At 47.6% G+C, this 16,360-nt stretch overlaps 1 protein-coding gene across 1 annotated transcript in view; it reads left to right on the top strand.

Annotated features, from left to right (window-relative positions):
* The window catches only part of Emp2 (epithelial membrane protein 2), a 32,155-nt gene extending 18,184 nt beyond the window's left edge, over nt 1-13,971 (top strand). The window contains exons 2-5 of the mRNA XM_034506692.2: nt 2,101-2,263; nt 7,068-7,167; nt 9,875-10,021; nt 11,278-13,971. Of these exons, the coding sequence (XP_034362583.1) occupies nt 2,186-2,263; nt 7,068-7,167; nt 9,875-10,021; nt 11,278-11,465 (513 nt within the window). The 5' untranslated portion in view covers nt 2,101-2,185 and the 3' untranslated portion in view covers nt 11,466-13,971. The remainder of the gene's footprint in view (nt 1-2,100; nt 2,264-7,067; nt 7,168-9,874; nt 10,022-11,277) is intronic.
* The last annotated feature ends 2,389 nt before the right edge of the window (nt 13,972-16,360 follow it).

Genomic DNA, 16,360 nt, shown 5'->3' with positions numbered 1-16,360 from the left:
AGACCATTACAGAGACTTAGGGTTGGGTTGGGGAGGAATGAAGGCATAGTGGGTGTGTCTGAGGGTGGACCCCTTCACTGGTGTGTGTGTGGTATGTGTGTGGTATGTGTGTGTCTATGTGTGGACCCCTCACTGGTGTGTGTATCTGTGGGTGGACCCCTCACTGGTCCTCGTGCACTCTGTATGGCCAGAGGTCAGTATCAGTTGTCTTCCCCATCAGTTCTCCACCTTGTTTTCCAAGACAGGATTTCTCATGAACCTGGAGTTCACCATTTTGGCTAGACTGGCTGGCAGGAGCCCCAGGCTCTGGCTGTCTCCTCCCTGGTGAGAGGGGTGGGGGTGGGAGTTAACAGGTACACTGTGTCCTGTCCACTTTTCATGGGGATCTAGACTCAGGCCATCCTGCTTGTGCAGCTCCTGGCCTACAGATGGCTCTGGGAATATTTCCTTTTCTTCTTATGTCTCTGGTTTTCTTTCTGCCTCTCTATAGCTATCTCTTTCTCTCTATCTCTGTCTCTTTTTATCTCTCTGTCTCTCTGTTTCTGTCATACACACACACACACACACACACACACACACACACACACACATACACACACCAGTTCTGGGCTCAAGCTCTGGGATCTGGCACATCTAGGCCAGCCCTTTGTCACCGAGTTAGACCTCCAGCCCCCACAGTGCTTTGTGATTACAAAGAAAAGGTAAGTGAATGTGACAAACCATAACCAGCTGGCCCCACTAACTATGGGACAGACAGACACTCTGTGTCTGCTAGTGGGATGTACAGAAGCCACATTCCTTAGGGAGCATTGCTAAGAATACAGCCTGCACTGAATCATGGGTGTGGTAAGTCTTAGCTATCAACTTGATGAGACCTAGAATCACTGGGGAAGACAGATCTGTGGCTGTGCCTCTGGGGATTATCTCTCCAGGTTATGTGAGGTGGGAAGACACATCCACTCTGGGTGGCACCATTCCCTGGGATGGATTCTTCGCTGCATAAAAGAAGAGCTGACCACAGGCATCCATCCCTCTGCTTCTTCACTCATACATCGAATGCCTTCATACACTGAGTAGGCCTGTCTTTCCTGAGTGTGGTATAGGGCTTTGACTTCATGTCACAGTTGCTTCCTGTTCTATATTATTCAGATTGTCTTATCAGAGTTTTAAAAAATTACCCAGAAATCTCAGGGGTTGAACATCCAGTCTTGTCAATCATAATCTCAGTCCAAGGTATGAGGCTTCCATGTCACTTTGCTGTACCGGCCCACCCTAAGTGCAAGGGATTCTGGGAAGTGTAGTCTTCTGTAGGATCAGAGAGAAAAATGAAATTAAACCTATCTATCATACACTGTATGAATATTTCAGGAGCCAACATTGTTCAAATGTATATGTATGCTGAGTTCAGTGGCACAATTAATTCTAGCACTTGGGAGGCAGAGGCAGGTGGATCTCTGTGAGTTCCAGGCTAGCCTGGTATACAGTGAGTCCTAGGCCAGTCAGGACTACATAGTGAGACCCTGTCTCAAAGAACAAAAAGCACCAAAAATCCATATATGTGCACATATGGTGTATGATATGTCTGCATGCATAACACCACATATATGTGGTGGTCAGAGGACAACTTTGTGGAGTCAGTTCTCTCCCTCCACCTGGAATTCCAGGAATTAGGTTCCCATTGTTGGTGTGACAAGTACTTGTAGATCCATGTGTCTGGGCTCTGTTGCTTTTGAGACAGGGCCTCGTGTAACTCAGGCTGGCCTCTTGGACTCACTATGTCACTAAGGACTTGAAATTAGTGGACATCCTCCCTCCTCCACTTTCCAAATCCTGGGATTACAGGCAGGTGCCCCATGCATATGCAGTGGTGGGGAATCAAATCCCAGGCCTCCTGCATGCAAAGCAAGAACTCGACAGGTCTCAGCTCTGAGTTAGAGATTTGAATTGATCTTCGCCACCTCTGGTCCACCTACGTTCAGTACTGCAGAGCTCTCCAGACTTTGGTATGGTGACAGCTCCAAGCAGGAAGATGGGAAGAGCTGTTGTAAATTTTCTAAGATCCTGTTAAAAGTTGTTGATTTGAGTTTTGCTTGTTGACAGGTTTGGATTTGTCCCTTGCTGTCTTTGCTGCCTCATCCCTCTCTGGACTTCCCACTGCCCCTTTGGCCTTCACTGCCCTGTGAACATGTTGGTGATTCTTGCCTTCATCATCATCTTCCACATCGTGTCTACAGCACTCCTGTTCATTTCAACCATTGACAATGTAAGTTCCTGTTCCCAACAGCCACCGAGGAGTCCATAGATCAGGGTGGAGAACAGGGAGCAAGTGACTGTGATTGAGGTGTCCTCTCTCTGAGGCATCTCGTCCTAGGCTCAGGTCTGGATGAGGTCCTGTAAGGTGGGGTAGTTCTTGTGATGCTCGCCTCCCAGAAGCCCCCGAGGGTGAGCATGGCTCTCTTGCAGTTCTCAATCTCCACGCCATTGTCATGTGGAGTTAGAAAGCTCTTCTGTTTTTCTATTGAATATTTTATTTTATTCTTTGAATTTATTTGCTTTATTTTATGTTAATGGGCTTTTTGTGTACACCACCTATGCTGGTTGGTACCCAAAGAGGGAAGGATCTTGCTGCTCTGGAACTGGAGTTACAGATGGTTGTGAGCTGCCATGTGGGCGCTGAAAATTGAACTTGGGTCCCCTTCAAGAGCCGCCTGTGCTCTTGGCTGAACTGTCTCTGGACCATCTCTCCAGCTCCTATTTTACTTTTTAAGTTAGAATACAAAATACGTTCTCCAAAGCTTTGCCTGTTATACTTCAGTCAAGGAGCTAATATCTAAAATACATAAAGAACTGTAAAACTTAGACACACACACACACACACACACACTTACACACTCATGTACACGTATGTGTACACACGCGCAAACAGACACATAGACTCACACACATGAGGGCGAATCCAGCTCTCCTGTGGTTCTTAGTTTACACACACACACACACACACACACACACACACACACACGCACACGCAAGGAGTTAATAAATGGACAAACAAATTGAACAGATAGTTCTCAAAATAAATACATGGAACAAATAAATACTTTTTTTTAAGTGTTCAATATCCTTAGCCATCAGGGGAATGCAAATTTAAACTCCTGTGAGATCCCACCTCACCTTTGTCAAATGGCTCTAGTCAGGAAAACAAATGACAGCATTCTGCTCAGCAGTGTAGCCATTGTTAATTTGCCTGCATTTCAGTGAATAACCCCACCCACACTCATGGAGACATGACCAAGTAAACTCAGTGGGTCACACAACCATCAGGCAAGACTTGAAAGTACAAAGGAAATCGTTAGAAAGAAGAGGGGGTTCTGTGGGGAAGGAGGAGGAGGGCTGAGAGGGAGGAGAGGGCATCCACGTATGAAGTAGTCAAAGGAGTTACAGAAAACGAACAACAGGACCTCCCAAGGATTTGAGAAGGTGAAGGGGTTGTGGGGGGAGGATCCTAGGATATGTGTGAGGTACCTGCAGAGGGGAGGTTATGGTGTAGGGGATGGTCAGGTCAGGAGGAGGGAAGAGAAGAGCAGGAGAAGCAAGCAACACAGATTTACTTTGATAGTGCCAGTGAAACCTAATACTGTGGGTCTTGATTATCTATTTTTAAAAATAAGGTAAAAATATAACTGCCACTCGCCCAGCTATACTACACACCAGGAGGGTGTATTCCCAAAGGCCCTGTATCCTACTACAGGGATGCCCACACACCCATGCTTATTGCTGTTGTATTCACCATGGCTAATGGCATGGTAACTCATGTGAAGGCCATCTTGTGCCTGGCAGATGGCCTAGCAACATCCCTGGCTTTTGTCACTTGGTGTCAGTCTTGCTTCCACTCGGAGTTGAAGGAATGTTTCCTCCAGGTGTTGACAGCTGTCCTACAAGGAACAAAATCAGCCTGTATGACCTACCCAGGTCATCTCCCAGTCCCCTGCATCTTCTTACTAGCCAGGCACCCATGTTACTAGCTAGACCCCTGTGTTAGGAGCTTACTCGTGGACTCCCCATAGATCTCATCAGTGGAACTTTCTAAACTCTCCGCATGTAACTGGTTTCTTCAGAGTCCGACTGGCAGCTGTATTATTATAATAGCAAGAGAGTATCTAATACCCTCTCGGCCCCCAGCAGGAAGTGATACTTCTAACAAAGACCTGGTCCTGACCCAAAAGCTGGGCTTCATCTCATCATTTCAAACTGCAGACTGTTAAAGGGGAGAAAACTGCCCAGAAGGCCAAGTCAGTGGGGAACTCTAGGAGTGTGTGTATGTCTGTGTGTCTGTATGTGTGATGTGTGTGTGTGTGTGTCATATTGTCTGTATATGTGTGTGTGCTTGTGTGATGTGTATTTGTGTAGTGTGTGTGGTGTTGTCTAATATTTATGTGTACGTGTATTTTTGGTGTCTGTATGTGTATAATATATGCATGTGTATTTGTGTGGTATGTGTCATGTGTGTCTGTGCCTGGTGTTTGTGTGTCTTTCTAGTATGTGTGTGTGAAATATAGATTAGCTGACATGAGCTGAGTAGACCAACAGCAGCTGTCTCACACTGGAGAGGTTAAGGACCCCAGAGTTGCTCAGACTACAAGGCTGCTGAATGCCTCGGCAGCCCCGGTATGGCACTGAAGTTTAGAGGACTCCCGGAGAGCTGCTGGTATCCAGTCCATGATGAATGGCCAAGGACACTGCATTCCCATGTCAGCAAAGGTGCTAGAAGTGGTAGACACTATCACTCAGGAAAAAAAGGGCTTGCATGTTACGTGCACTTGTACATAGACAGACAGACACACACACACATCAGACAGATACACACACATCACAGACAGGCAGACAGACAGCCACACACACCAGACAAATAGACAGACAGATACACCAGACACACAGACAGACACACACACATCAGACAAACAGATACACACACATCACAGACAGGCAGACAGACAGCCACACACACCAGACAGCCACACACACCAGACAAATAGACAGACAGATATACCAGACACACAGACAGATACACCACACACACACATACATATACACATATACCACAGATAGACAGACACACCAGACATACAGACAGACAGATACACCACACACACACACACACACACACACACACACACACACACACACACCCTTCCTTCAGCTTCCTCCCATCCAGGCTACCAGCTCACTGGGTAGATCACTCTGCCCATATTATTCAGGGCAAGCCTTATTTTCTTCTGTTACTCGTCCTTGTCAGCCTTCTTTGGAAACATCCTCATAGACACATAGAAGTGTGTTTAGACTCTCCTAGTCATCTCTTTGTCTAACCAAGTCGACAGCCATGGTCATACATCCCAAGAGTTAAAGTGCACTGTGGATATGGCACCCAGTACTGCCCACATATCCACCCTGTTTAATCCTAGCAGTGGCAACATTAATCATTACACCTGTCAGTCCAGTGACTCCCTCATGTGCATTATCCTGAGTTGTCTGGGAGGTAGGGACCTGCCTCTGATGAGTCTCAGAGAAGGAATTGAACCACCAGTCGGTCCTGGCCCTAGCTAGGACGCGAACCATCCCAGAGGCTCCTGGTTCTAGACACTGCCAGGGGGGGATATGAACACAGCCTGCCTGTTGGAGGGTCTTGCCGAGCTACTGAGTGGCCCAGGCTGAGGTTACATAGATGTGTTGGCTTGAAGTATTTGGAGCTGCCAAGGAAAGGGCCCAGAGTGTGGGAAAAATTGTACTGAATTTTGTTCTGGAATTTTTGTTTTCGTTTCCTGCATCGAGTCTTTTGGGACTCCAGCAAGGTCCCAGGCCTAGTGAGAGGGCTGGACAGGCCCTGGGGCAGGAGTGTGCTCTGACACCCAGGTTTTTGTGTTAGCCTGACATCGAGAGGAGGACGAGGACGTGAGACAGCCTGCAAGAGTTCAGTACGGCTTGAAATCTGCTGCCCTATGGATGGCTGTGGGCCCAGTGGGTGGGCAGGAGGCCCTCAGGGCAGGGAAAGGGAAGGTACTGGGCTAAGGCAGAGAATCCCTCCGCTGGTTGCAGGATGCTCTGCTTTTAGTTTTTATTTTAATGCTTTTTTTGTTTGAATACTTTAACATTTAAGCATTTATTTATAGTTTTCATTCCTTTGGGTGGGGCACAAGCCGTGGCTCATGTGTGGAGGCCAGAGGACAACTTTCTGGAGTTGGTTCTTTCCTTCCACTATATGGATCCTGGGATCAAATTCAGGTCATCGGGCTCAGGAAGATCTGTCTTCATTCCTGAGTTGTCTCACCAGCCCCGGTGAAACTTTTTTTGAAATTAATTTTTAGGTTTACAGAGTAATGGGTTTAATAGTGGCATCTTCATACCTGTGTGATGTTGGACTTTGTTCTCGTGGTTCTCCCTCTATCTGACTTTCCTTCCCTTCCCTTCCCTCTGCCCCTCCTCCCTCCTCCCCCCTCCAGCTGGGTCTTTCTCCTTTCACACTTATCACCCTGCCTCTGCTCATCATAGGAATTCAGTTACATTCTATTTCCCACCTCTTTTGGGTTCTGATCAGGTCCTAGTCCCATGGCCTATAACTACACAACCCTGAGTCCAGTTCTTCATGGAAGAGAAACTTGAGCATTTGTCTCCCTGAGCTCACCCACTTTCCTCCACATGCTATGATTTTATTTTTTTTCTTATGTGTTCCATCTCCTGGCCCCTTGGTGTCACCCTTTCTCCTACCCCCCCCACCCCCCGGCCATTCTGGTGGAACTGGCCTCCACTGACCCTCAGTATATTTCTCCCACGGGTCATGAGAACATGAGCCACCTCAGATCCTTCTGAAGACCTGCAGCCTGCCATCCCATGGAACTCAGTAGAGACCCAAAACTGACCTGAGGCCTCTTGACTCACAAGTTTGCATTTGAACAGAGTCCCCAGAGGACTCACTTGAGAAGGGGTCTGCCCTTGAGAAGCAGTGAGCCCCACTCCGGGGCCCAGTAGGACTCTGGATCTTCATCCTTAAGCAGCAGCTTCCTTTGCCGTTGCAGGCCTGGTGGGTAGGAGACGGCTTCTCAGCTGACCTCTGGAGAGTGTGCACCAACAGCACAAACTGTACAGAGATCAATGACCTGACTGAGGTGTTTGAAGGTGAGTGTGGGTGGCTGGGGCTTCATCATCCCCACTCCCTTCCCTACTGAGACCCAGTCAAGCCTATCTCAGAAGATCCAGGCCTATCTGTTTGCTCTCTGTCCCTGTATGTCATGTCGACTGAGCCCCAGGAACAGCCAGCTATGGTGGTAAACTGGACCACTGCTGTGCCTAGAAGTGGTGTTTTGGTGCCTCTGCTCTTGGTGTTCCATGCCTCCATGTGGGAATCTCTGTATTACTGCCTTTTAAATCAGGGATCAGTGAACTACCAGCTAAATGCAGCCCAAGACCTGCTTTGGTATGGCCCATGAGCTAAGAATGGTTTTGACATTTTAAAAGAGTTGTAAAAAGAACAAAATCCCCAAAATGGAGGAGGAGAAGGAGAAGGAGGAGGAAGAGGAAGAGAAGGAGGAGGAGGAGGAGGAAGAAAAAGAAGAGGAGGAGGAAGAAGAGGAAGAAGAAGAGGAGGAAGAGGAGGAAAAAGAGGAGGAAGAGGAGGAAGAGGAGGAGGAAGAAGAAGAGGAAGAGGAGGAGGAGGAGGAAGAAAAAGAAGAGGAGGAGGAAGAGGAGGAGGAAGAGGAGGAGGAAGAGGAGGAGGAAGAGGAGGAGGAAGAGGAGGAGGAAGAAGAAGAAGAGGAGGAAGAGGAGGAGGAAGAAAAAGAAGAGGAGGAGGAAGAGGAGGAGGAAGAGGAGGAGGAAGAGGAAGAAGAAATAATAATGTGACCAGAAGTCTCCTGGAAAAAAAATCATTGTGCCAGCTCTTACTTCTTCCACATGTAAATGTATTTCTTGTGTAAATGTATCTGAGCTGTACTGTGTCATCAGTGGTAAACTGGTGTCACAAGCTGTGGAAACAGAAGAAAATGCTGAACTAAAAGCCAGAGACCCTCAGTGAAATCTGACCCAACTGACTCCCTCTGTCTCTGTTTGCCAGAGGCCATGGCACACATGTGGACAGCAGAGAAAACCTGTGGGAGTCAGTTCTCTGTGACTCCAACTCAGGTTGTCCAACATGGGGCAGATGCCTTAGCCAGTGAGCTTTCTCCAGCCCACCCTCTCCCTACCGCTTTATTGTGCTAAAGAAAACCAAAATCTAAGCAACCCAAATGCAGTTGCAGCCCCCGTAGCTGTGCAGGGACTGGTCTTGAAACCCCACAAGGATCCCCAAGGATGCGAAGTGATACAAACGCGCTTGGATTCTGCGCACGCCGCCTCTGTCCTGTAGTTTCTAGACTTACAACATCGAATACAATCTCCGCATGTCATTTTATTTTGTGGATCCAGTATGGTGCATGGCAAATTCAGATTTTGATTTCTGGAACTTTCTGGGTTCTCCCTTTAACTGACACATCTCAAAAATGGTTAAGTCCAAGAATACAGAAGCTGCTGCTATGGAGGCCTGGATACCTTAGCAGGTATTATGAGGCTCTAACCCTGAAGTGAGCCCATTCCCGAGGCCTCCAGAAACCCCGAAACCACAGCAAGGTCACATCCCTCCCCCTGACTGACTTTCTGCTTTTGGTGCCCTTGCTGGGCTTCACCCACACTGATGTCATGGCCACCAGGCACACTCTGCAACTCGTCACCAAGGAACCTATTCTAAAAGCACAGAGCCATTTTTCCTCACAAAACCAGTTTCTACATTTGCTTCGTCACAGGATATGAATCACCTGGGGTACTTGCTAAAAATAAAGCATCTTGGCACCCACCCCAGAGTGCCGACTGACTGAGGAGTCTGCATTTTTAAATGAGCCATCCTAGGTGGCTCCTTGAAAAATTTAATAAGTAGTGTTCAAAGCCGTGGGGTCACAACCTTGCCCCACTTTGAAATTCCCTGGGAGACTTTAGAAGTGTTCTCAGTGCCTGATGTTCCGTTCATTTTGTCTCAGGGAAGTCTGGTAATAGTTTTTAGAATATAGCTATCATTTACAAACATGAAAATGCATACTTCTTAAGGACTCCTCTGTGCGTTGAGTTTTGACAATTGTTTATAATCCTAGCAAGCCACCACTGAAAGCAAAGCAGAAGACATTCCTAATACCCCACAAGGTCCTTTAGTCCATTCCCCTCAAGTCCTACCCAGGGAACCCTCCTCCTCCTGCTGGCTTATTTACCCCTGATCTTGGACTTTGAGGGGTGGGGTCAGGTGATTAATTCAGTTTGCCACAGGGAAATAGGAAGCAGGACCCTGATGTGCAGCTTAATGTGGTAAGATCCACTGCTGTTAATGCCCCATTGAGCCTTTATAGCTAAGCTCCCTCCAGCCATCATGCAAATCAAAGGTTGGGCCCTGGCTGTTGCTCTTTTAAGAGTCTCCTTTTCCCAAGCCAAATAGCTAGGAGCTGCAATCCAGAGCAGGGAGAAGCCAGAGTCTTGGTTCTGGCTCCATCCTCTGTTCAAACTGGTATTTGGTCCACTGCCTGGCTGGAGGAGGAGAGGGAGGTGGGCTGGCAAACTGCCAGGTAGCACCAACACTCGCACTGCCCAGGTGTATCTAGTCTGTGGCCCATGGAGCACAATGACTAGGAATGGGGCCCGACAGGATGTTGTAGATTCGCTTAAGACATGAGTTTACCTTGGTTGTGCAGATCTGTGTGAAGTTTATAGATGACAACTCTATGTCACAATGCCCAAAGGTTGCGTGGACATGCTTGGCTGCAGACAGTCCTATGACCCTCTGTGTGAAGCCTTCATTTTCTGCCCACAGGTTACTCTGTGATGCAGGCGGTGCAGGCCACCATGATCCTCTCCACCATCCTCTCCTGCATCTCCTTCCTCATCTTTCTGCTCCAGCTCTTCCGCCTCAAGCAGGGAGAGAGGTTTGTCATGACGGCCACCATCCAGCTCATGTCCTGTAAGTGAAAATGGAAGCAGCATGTACTACTTGCACACACACAAGACAGCCTGCACTGCCTGCACACACACACAAGACAGCCTGCACTGCTTGCACACACACAAGATAGCCTGCACTGCCTACACACACACACACACACACACACACACACACGAGACAGCCTACACTGCCTGTACACACATGAGACAGCCTGCACTGCCTACACACACACAAGATAGCCTGCACTGCCTACACACACACAGACACACACACAGATACACACACAGACACAGACACACACACGAGAGACAGCCTGCACTGCCTACACACACACAGACACACACACAGACACACATATGAGACAGCCTGCACTGCCTGTACACATACAAGACAGCCTGCACTGCCTACACACAGACACAGACACACATATGAGACAGCCTGCACTGCCTGTACACACACAAGACAGCCTGCACTGCCTACACACACACACACACACACACACACACACACACACACACACACGAGACAGCCTGCACTGCCTGTACACACATGAAACAGCCAGGAAGTGACTCTTTAGAGCATACGTTATTCAATAGCTGACAGTCTGCCAGAGCAAAACCTGTTTTCCTCATCCTTTTCCTGGGCTCCCTCTAGTGGAGAGCCAGGGCAAACAATAAATCAATTTCAAGGTCTTGCGTGGCAGGTTGCTCTAGTCTGTAAGATCTACCTTTCCTCCTCCTCATCTCTCTTGCACACATTAAGGCCACGGAGTCTTGCCTCTCAGTCACCACTTTGGATGGCTTGTAGACTTATAGTTAACTCAGAACAGACAGACCATTAGCAGGTGACACACGGGCTTTCCTGCAAAATGAAGCTCTTCTCCTGTAGCTTGTACAGCGCTTCTGTGTCACACCCCAGCAAAATCACTGGAGGAGGGAAGTTGGGGAATAACCAGAAAGGAGAAGCTGGCCACACTCCGTATGGAGGAGTTTGGATTTAGGGGAAAAGGGAAGGTGTCCCCAAAGCCTGAGCTTGGGTACCGTGTGTTGTCCGGGTGTGGAGTGGAAGGGACATATGCCAGGTAGAAGTCCTGGGATGAAGAAGCCGAGCTGTGAGAGGCAAAATGTGGAGGCCAGACCAAATGGGCTCTCGTAAGTCATGGAAGGGACTTGAGGCCTGTATCCTAAGCTGGTGGGAAGCCATTAACAAGTGTTAGGCTGGGTCCAGATTATAGCATGGTCTGCAATATTTCTGAACCCTGGCTTTGTTCCTGACAGGTCTGTGTGTCATAATCGCGGCTTCCATCTATACAGACCGGCGCCAAGACCTTCACCAACAGAACATCGGATTGTATTACCTACTGCAAGAAGGCAGCTATGGCTACTCTTTCATCCTGGCCTGGGTGGCCTCTGCCTTCACTTTCATCAGTGGTCTCATGTATATGATCCTGAGGAAGCGCAAATAGGTGTCAGAAGCCTGGGCAGTCTCCCATGGTCTGGCACCCACAGTCACATAACCATTTTGTATATAATCATTTTTTTTGTGGTTTTCCTAGCAAACATATTGTTTCCTTTAAAAGCTTTTATGAAGAGGAAGAGACAGAGAAGAGGAGTTTCTGCATTGTTGGGATCACAGACGAAAGCTGGCATTCAGATGCCTGCCTACTGAAAGTCTCAGAAAGGCCCAGCCAGATCAGCCATGTGGAAATCCACAGGATGCTTCTCACGGGTGGCCCTGTGGTGTGGGTGTGGCCAAAGGTGGGGAGAGCCAGTCTTTGGGAGCAGACTCTCTGTAGGTGTTTGCCCTGCCCCTCTTCCCCTGCCCACTCCACTCTGACAGCCACAGGTGGGATGATGAGGCCCAAACGCAGGACATCAATGCTCAGATATTAAACCTAAGTTCATGTAAGAAGTGGGCAAAGACTGGCCCTGGTTTGTCTGTAAGGGACCCAAAATTTCCCAACCCCCTTGCCATGAGTTAGGTCATCACACACATTTATTGATCTTTGCTTTAAGGATAGTGATCCTTTGATACAGATATAATGTTTAGGCATTGATTATCCATAGGTAATTCCATAGAGCATCTATTACTTGTAGACTCACAGTCTACTTCCAAGACCCTCAGAATCCTTTATCAAAGAGGTGATCCTGGGTGTCTGAATTTCTAGTGAGTTTCCTGCAACATGGTTAAATGCACTAAAACTGGGGTCCAGACCCCTGGAACCAGGGGAGCAGAGCCATCTTGTAAATGTTACCAGTCTCATCACAATGAGATGACCCCACTGCCAGCCACATCTCGGCCTTCACCATCTCTTCCTGCCTCTTTCACGCTGCTTACATCTGGGACACTTGTGTCCCATCCCCAGGCCCTAGGCTGGGCAACCTCCTCCCTGACCTACATGGGAAGGTCTCTCCTTTTCTTCCTGCCCTTTCTAATGTGGATGCTTCCTTTAGGCCCCTATTTCTGGAGCCTCGGAAGATCTGTCTTCCATTCATTCATCCACCCACCCATCATTCAACATGAGTGGGTCTTGTCACATGTCCGGTGCAAGGGATATTCTTTCAAAACAATCCCTCATGAGTCTCGAAATCTAGTAAAGGACACACGCCATAAACCGATTAGAGAAACCACCAACCATGATGGAACAGCAGGGATTCAAAGTGTACAGGGTGAGAGGGGCTCACTTTCTCCGTGTCTGCTTTTAAGTGCCTTGATGGATCTCAGTTGCTCTGAACAGAGGTCTACTTGGTCCAATGCCATTCATTGGGTAGTGCCCACTGGGTTTCACCAGAGAATACTTCTGTAGAGCATCCTATCCTCCCCACAGGGAGACAGGAAAGGATTCCCAGAGCCATGGCTCCTAAGATGGTCCTCAAAGGAAAATCCAATCATTTCCAAGTATGCCCCGGAACATGAGGTCGTGGGGAGGTTTTCAGCAGTGCTGGAGGAGTGATGTCCACACCCGAGCCCCAGGAGCTCTATGATGGCAGCCTTCTCCCTCTGATACCTCTTCCATTTTTGAGCATCAAGTTGGAGAGGTGACTCTGGGACAGGGTGTGTATATTTGTGTTGTTTAAACACATTTACATGCTTGAGGGGATATTTGCCACTAGCTCAGTTCCAGTAAAGTTGGGGGATGTTGGGTCTGAGTGGCTTTAGGGTCATCATTGACCTCTCCTCAGTACAAACTGACTTCCCTCCCTCCCTCTCTTCTATCCTCTCCTTCCTTCCCTTAGAGGGACCGCCAAGGTGACACAGGGCAGAGATAGGACAGGTGATCACCTGTTGCCTTGAACTTTCTGCAGCTCACTATTGGCTAGATTGGAGAGTTAGCTCCATGTCTTGTGAGGCCCAGGGAAGGAGGCCAATCTAAAGTGTTCTCTAGACCTTCCCCTTGGTGTCTAGACCTTCCCCTTGGGGGCTTTTCTATAATAGTTGTTTTAAAAATGTTCTGATGATCGTGATGGAAACAAACCACCTTAGAACCAGAGACATGAAAGGCTGACCTGAGCCAGCACAAATTCCCACCTCAGAAACCCTGGGGGGCTACAGAAATGTCCCTGTCCAATTGGAATAGCCCTGTGGGTTGTCTCTGCTTGCCACTGTGACCAGCATTCAGTGCCTACAGCCACATATGACATGAGAAGTGCCTCTCCTGCTCTGTGCCCTGCCTTTGGGATCCTAAGAAGAGGTGAGGGTGTGAGGGAGAACAGATTCACCCTTGTAAGTAGGATCAGCTCTCAGTTGGTGCTTATCACTAGTTATCAAAGAGGAATGGCGGCGGAGTCAGCTGCAATATCCAAGAAGCAAGCATTAGGACCAAACCTGTCACTGTATTTAAAGGAACTTTAGTTTGCATGTCTTACATTTTTATAAAGTACTGTAATTCAGGGGGTGGGGCATGTGGCAGAGACTGACTAACCCATGTTTGTCATTTGCATTAAAATTATTTTGGGTCTCTGTTTAAAGAATACGGATAATGTGTGGTGGTGTTTGTTCCTGGTCCTGGATGCAGGGGAAGCAAGATTATTCTTGTTCCTTCCTACCCTCTGCTAAAGCCTGTGGGCCTGGTATACCCAAGCAAACAGGTTGACATTCTAGAATGTTCCCTATGAACTAAAGCTGGATGTAGTCTGAGTGTGGACCTACTATGCCCAAATATAGACTACACACAACCACCCCCCTCCTCAGAAGCTATAACAGTAAACCCATCCAGGTGGGGTTATTGGTGGCTGGCATTTTTGGTGGTTACTTTGTGCGTTCTTCTTTCTTCCACCCTTTCAACCCCTAACACTAGATAGGAGGAAAAGGATAGAGGGGAAAGGGGTAGTGTGGTCATTAGACTACTTCCTGCTAATGAGGGCACGGAGTTCTTTGCGGGGAGCTTAATCTTCACTGTAAGAATATTTAATTTCTTTTTTCTTCTTTGCTTAACAAACTGTGACCAACAGCAACCAACAACCAACCAACAACCCACACTGCCTCACTGGGCCGTATTTATATACCTTCTGAAAACTCCAGAATTCCAAACACTACACAATCAAACTATTTAAGCACGCCTCTAACAAAACCATGCCTCTGCTAGAGCATGAGGCAAATCATAGTCAGTTGCTGTGGACAATCTGAAGCAGTGCCATATCCCACACCTGGCATTAAAGCAGAAACATATTTCTGTGTTTTTAAAAAACATCAAAATTCCAAAATTGTCACCACATAGCAAGGCAGTTTTGTTTCCCGAAAGCAGATGTGACAATAAAGTGTCAAGAGATTAGTGTTGACTCTTGTTTGGGGACAGGTATGATTTCAGATAGTAAGATACTGTCTACTTAATATTCCTTTAGGGTGGTCTTGCTTCTGTTTTCTATAACTCATGACTGTACATGAAAAACTGTACAACCAAATTCCCCAAAGCTACTGACTCTCAGCATTTACTATGGTGGTAGCCCCTAGAGTCATACTGGAGTGGTAAGGAGCTGTGGGAGGTCCCATCAGCACAGGAATGAGAGCCCTGCACAGGTGATTGCACAGGTCTAACATCCCAGTACTCAGGAGGCTGAGTTGAGTTCAAGATCTCCATGGGAAACTTGGTGAGACCCCCTGGAAAAATAAAAAGAGGGCTGGGGGTGGGGGGGGGCGGGACGTGTACTAGAGGCAAGGGCTTGCTTAGTGTACAAGGTGCTGAGTTCTGGTCTCAGCTCTGGGGCAGGGGAGTAATTAGATTGTGTGTCAAGCAACCAATGACAGCTCATCCTCATCACAGGCTAAACTACCCCTCCAGCTGCTTCCATGATGGGGTTGGGTTAGTGCCTGTACATAGTCTTGGTGCTTGGTAGATCTGGATGATTAAATACACTTTAAAAGTTCACAGTGTTCACATGAGATCCTTTCTCAAAATCAAAAAACTTAGTGGTCTTGGAGCAAATGGCCCCATATGCCCTTCCTTTCTTTCCCTGACTTTTTAACCAATTCCTGGAATCAAACTTAGACCTTTGTGTCAGCAAGGCAAGTGAGCACTTGGTCTACTGAGATGTAGCCACACCCAAGTTGAGGGGTTTTATTGTGTTTTGCTTTTCATTTTATTGAGAAAGGAGAAAGACAGTATGGACACAAAACCTAAAACAGTCTGGCGGGAGAGCCAGCAATACCCAACCCCCTCCCGATCGGTGCTGGTGACAGCTGCAGCAAAGACCTCTATTGAGAGCTTCTGCTCTGAAGCCTACTCCTCCTTGACATAAATCTGCTAACATCAGAATGCAACCATGTTCTGACTTATCCTAATCTCAGTGTATTCATCATTAGCCACGGGGTTTTTGTTCCTCTCCCCCGCCCCCCCCCACCCCCGCCTTGTAAAATATTGTTACATTGAGATAAATTTATAGCTTGTGATTGGAAACCAACTTAACATTTACTGAACAGTGGTCCTACTCATTTGTGGGTTCCATGTCCATGTTTCTTGGATCCAATCACTCCAGTAAAAAATATTTTGGGGTGTGTGTTTGTGTGCTGTGTGCACTTGCACTTGTTAGTGTGGTTGAGCACACCTCTCTCTCTGTGTGTGTGTGTGTGTGTGTGTGTGTGTGTGTAGGCCACAGGTGGATGTCAAGGTATCTTTTCTTGATTGGTCTCCACACCTTTATGTTTTAATTGATTTATTTTAAAGTTGTTTAAAGTGCATACTGCTCTTGCAGAGAACCTGAGTGTAGTTCCCAGCCCCCACAAAGTGCCACAGACTGTCTGTGGCTCCAGTTCCAGGGATCCAATGCTCTCTTCTGGTCTCTATGAACATCAGATACACAATTGGCACTCAGACATATCTACAGCCCCCCGCCCCCAAATCCATACTTATAAAAAAATAAAATT

This window comes from Arvicanthis niloticus, chromosome 6 (assembly GCF_011762505.2).
Source record: "Arvicanthis niloticus isolate mArvNil1 chromosome 6, mArvNil1.pat.X, whole genome shotgun sequence".
In the NCBI taxonomy this organism is placed as follows: domain Eukaryota; kingdom Metazoa; phylum Chordata; class Mammalia; order Rodentia; family Muridae; genus Arvicanthis; species Arvicanthis niloticus.
Note: the sequence above shows the minus strand (reverse complement) of the source record. Positions and strands in the feature narration are given on the sequence as shown.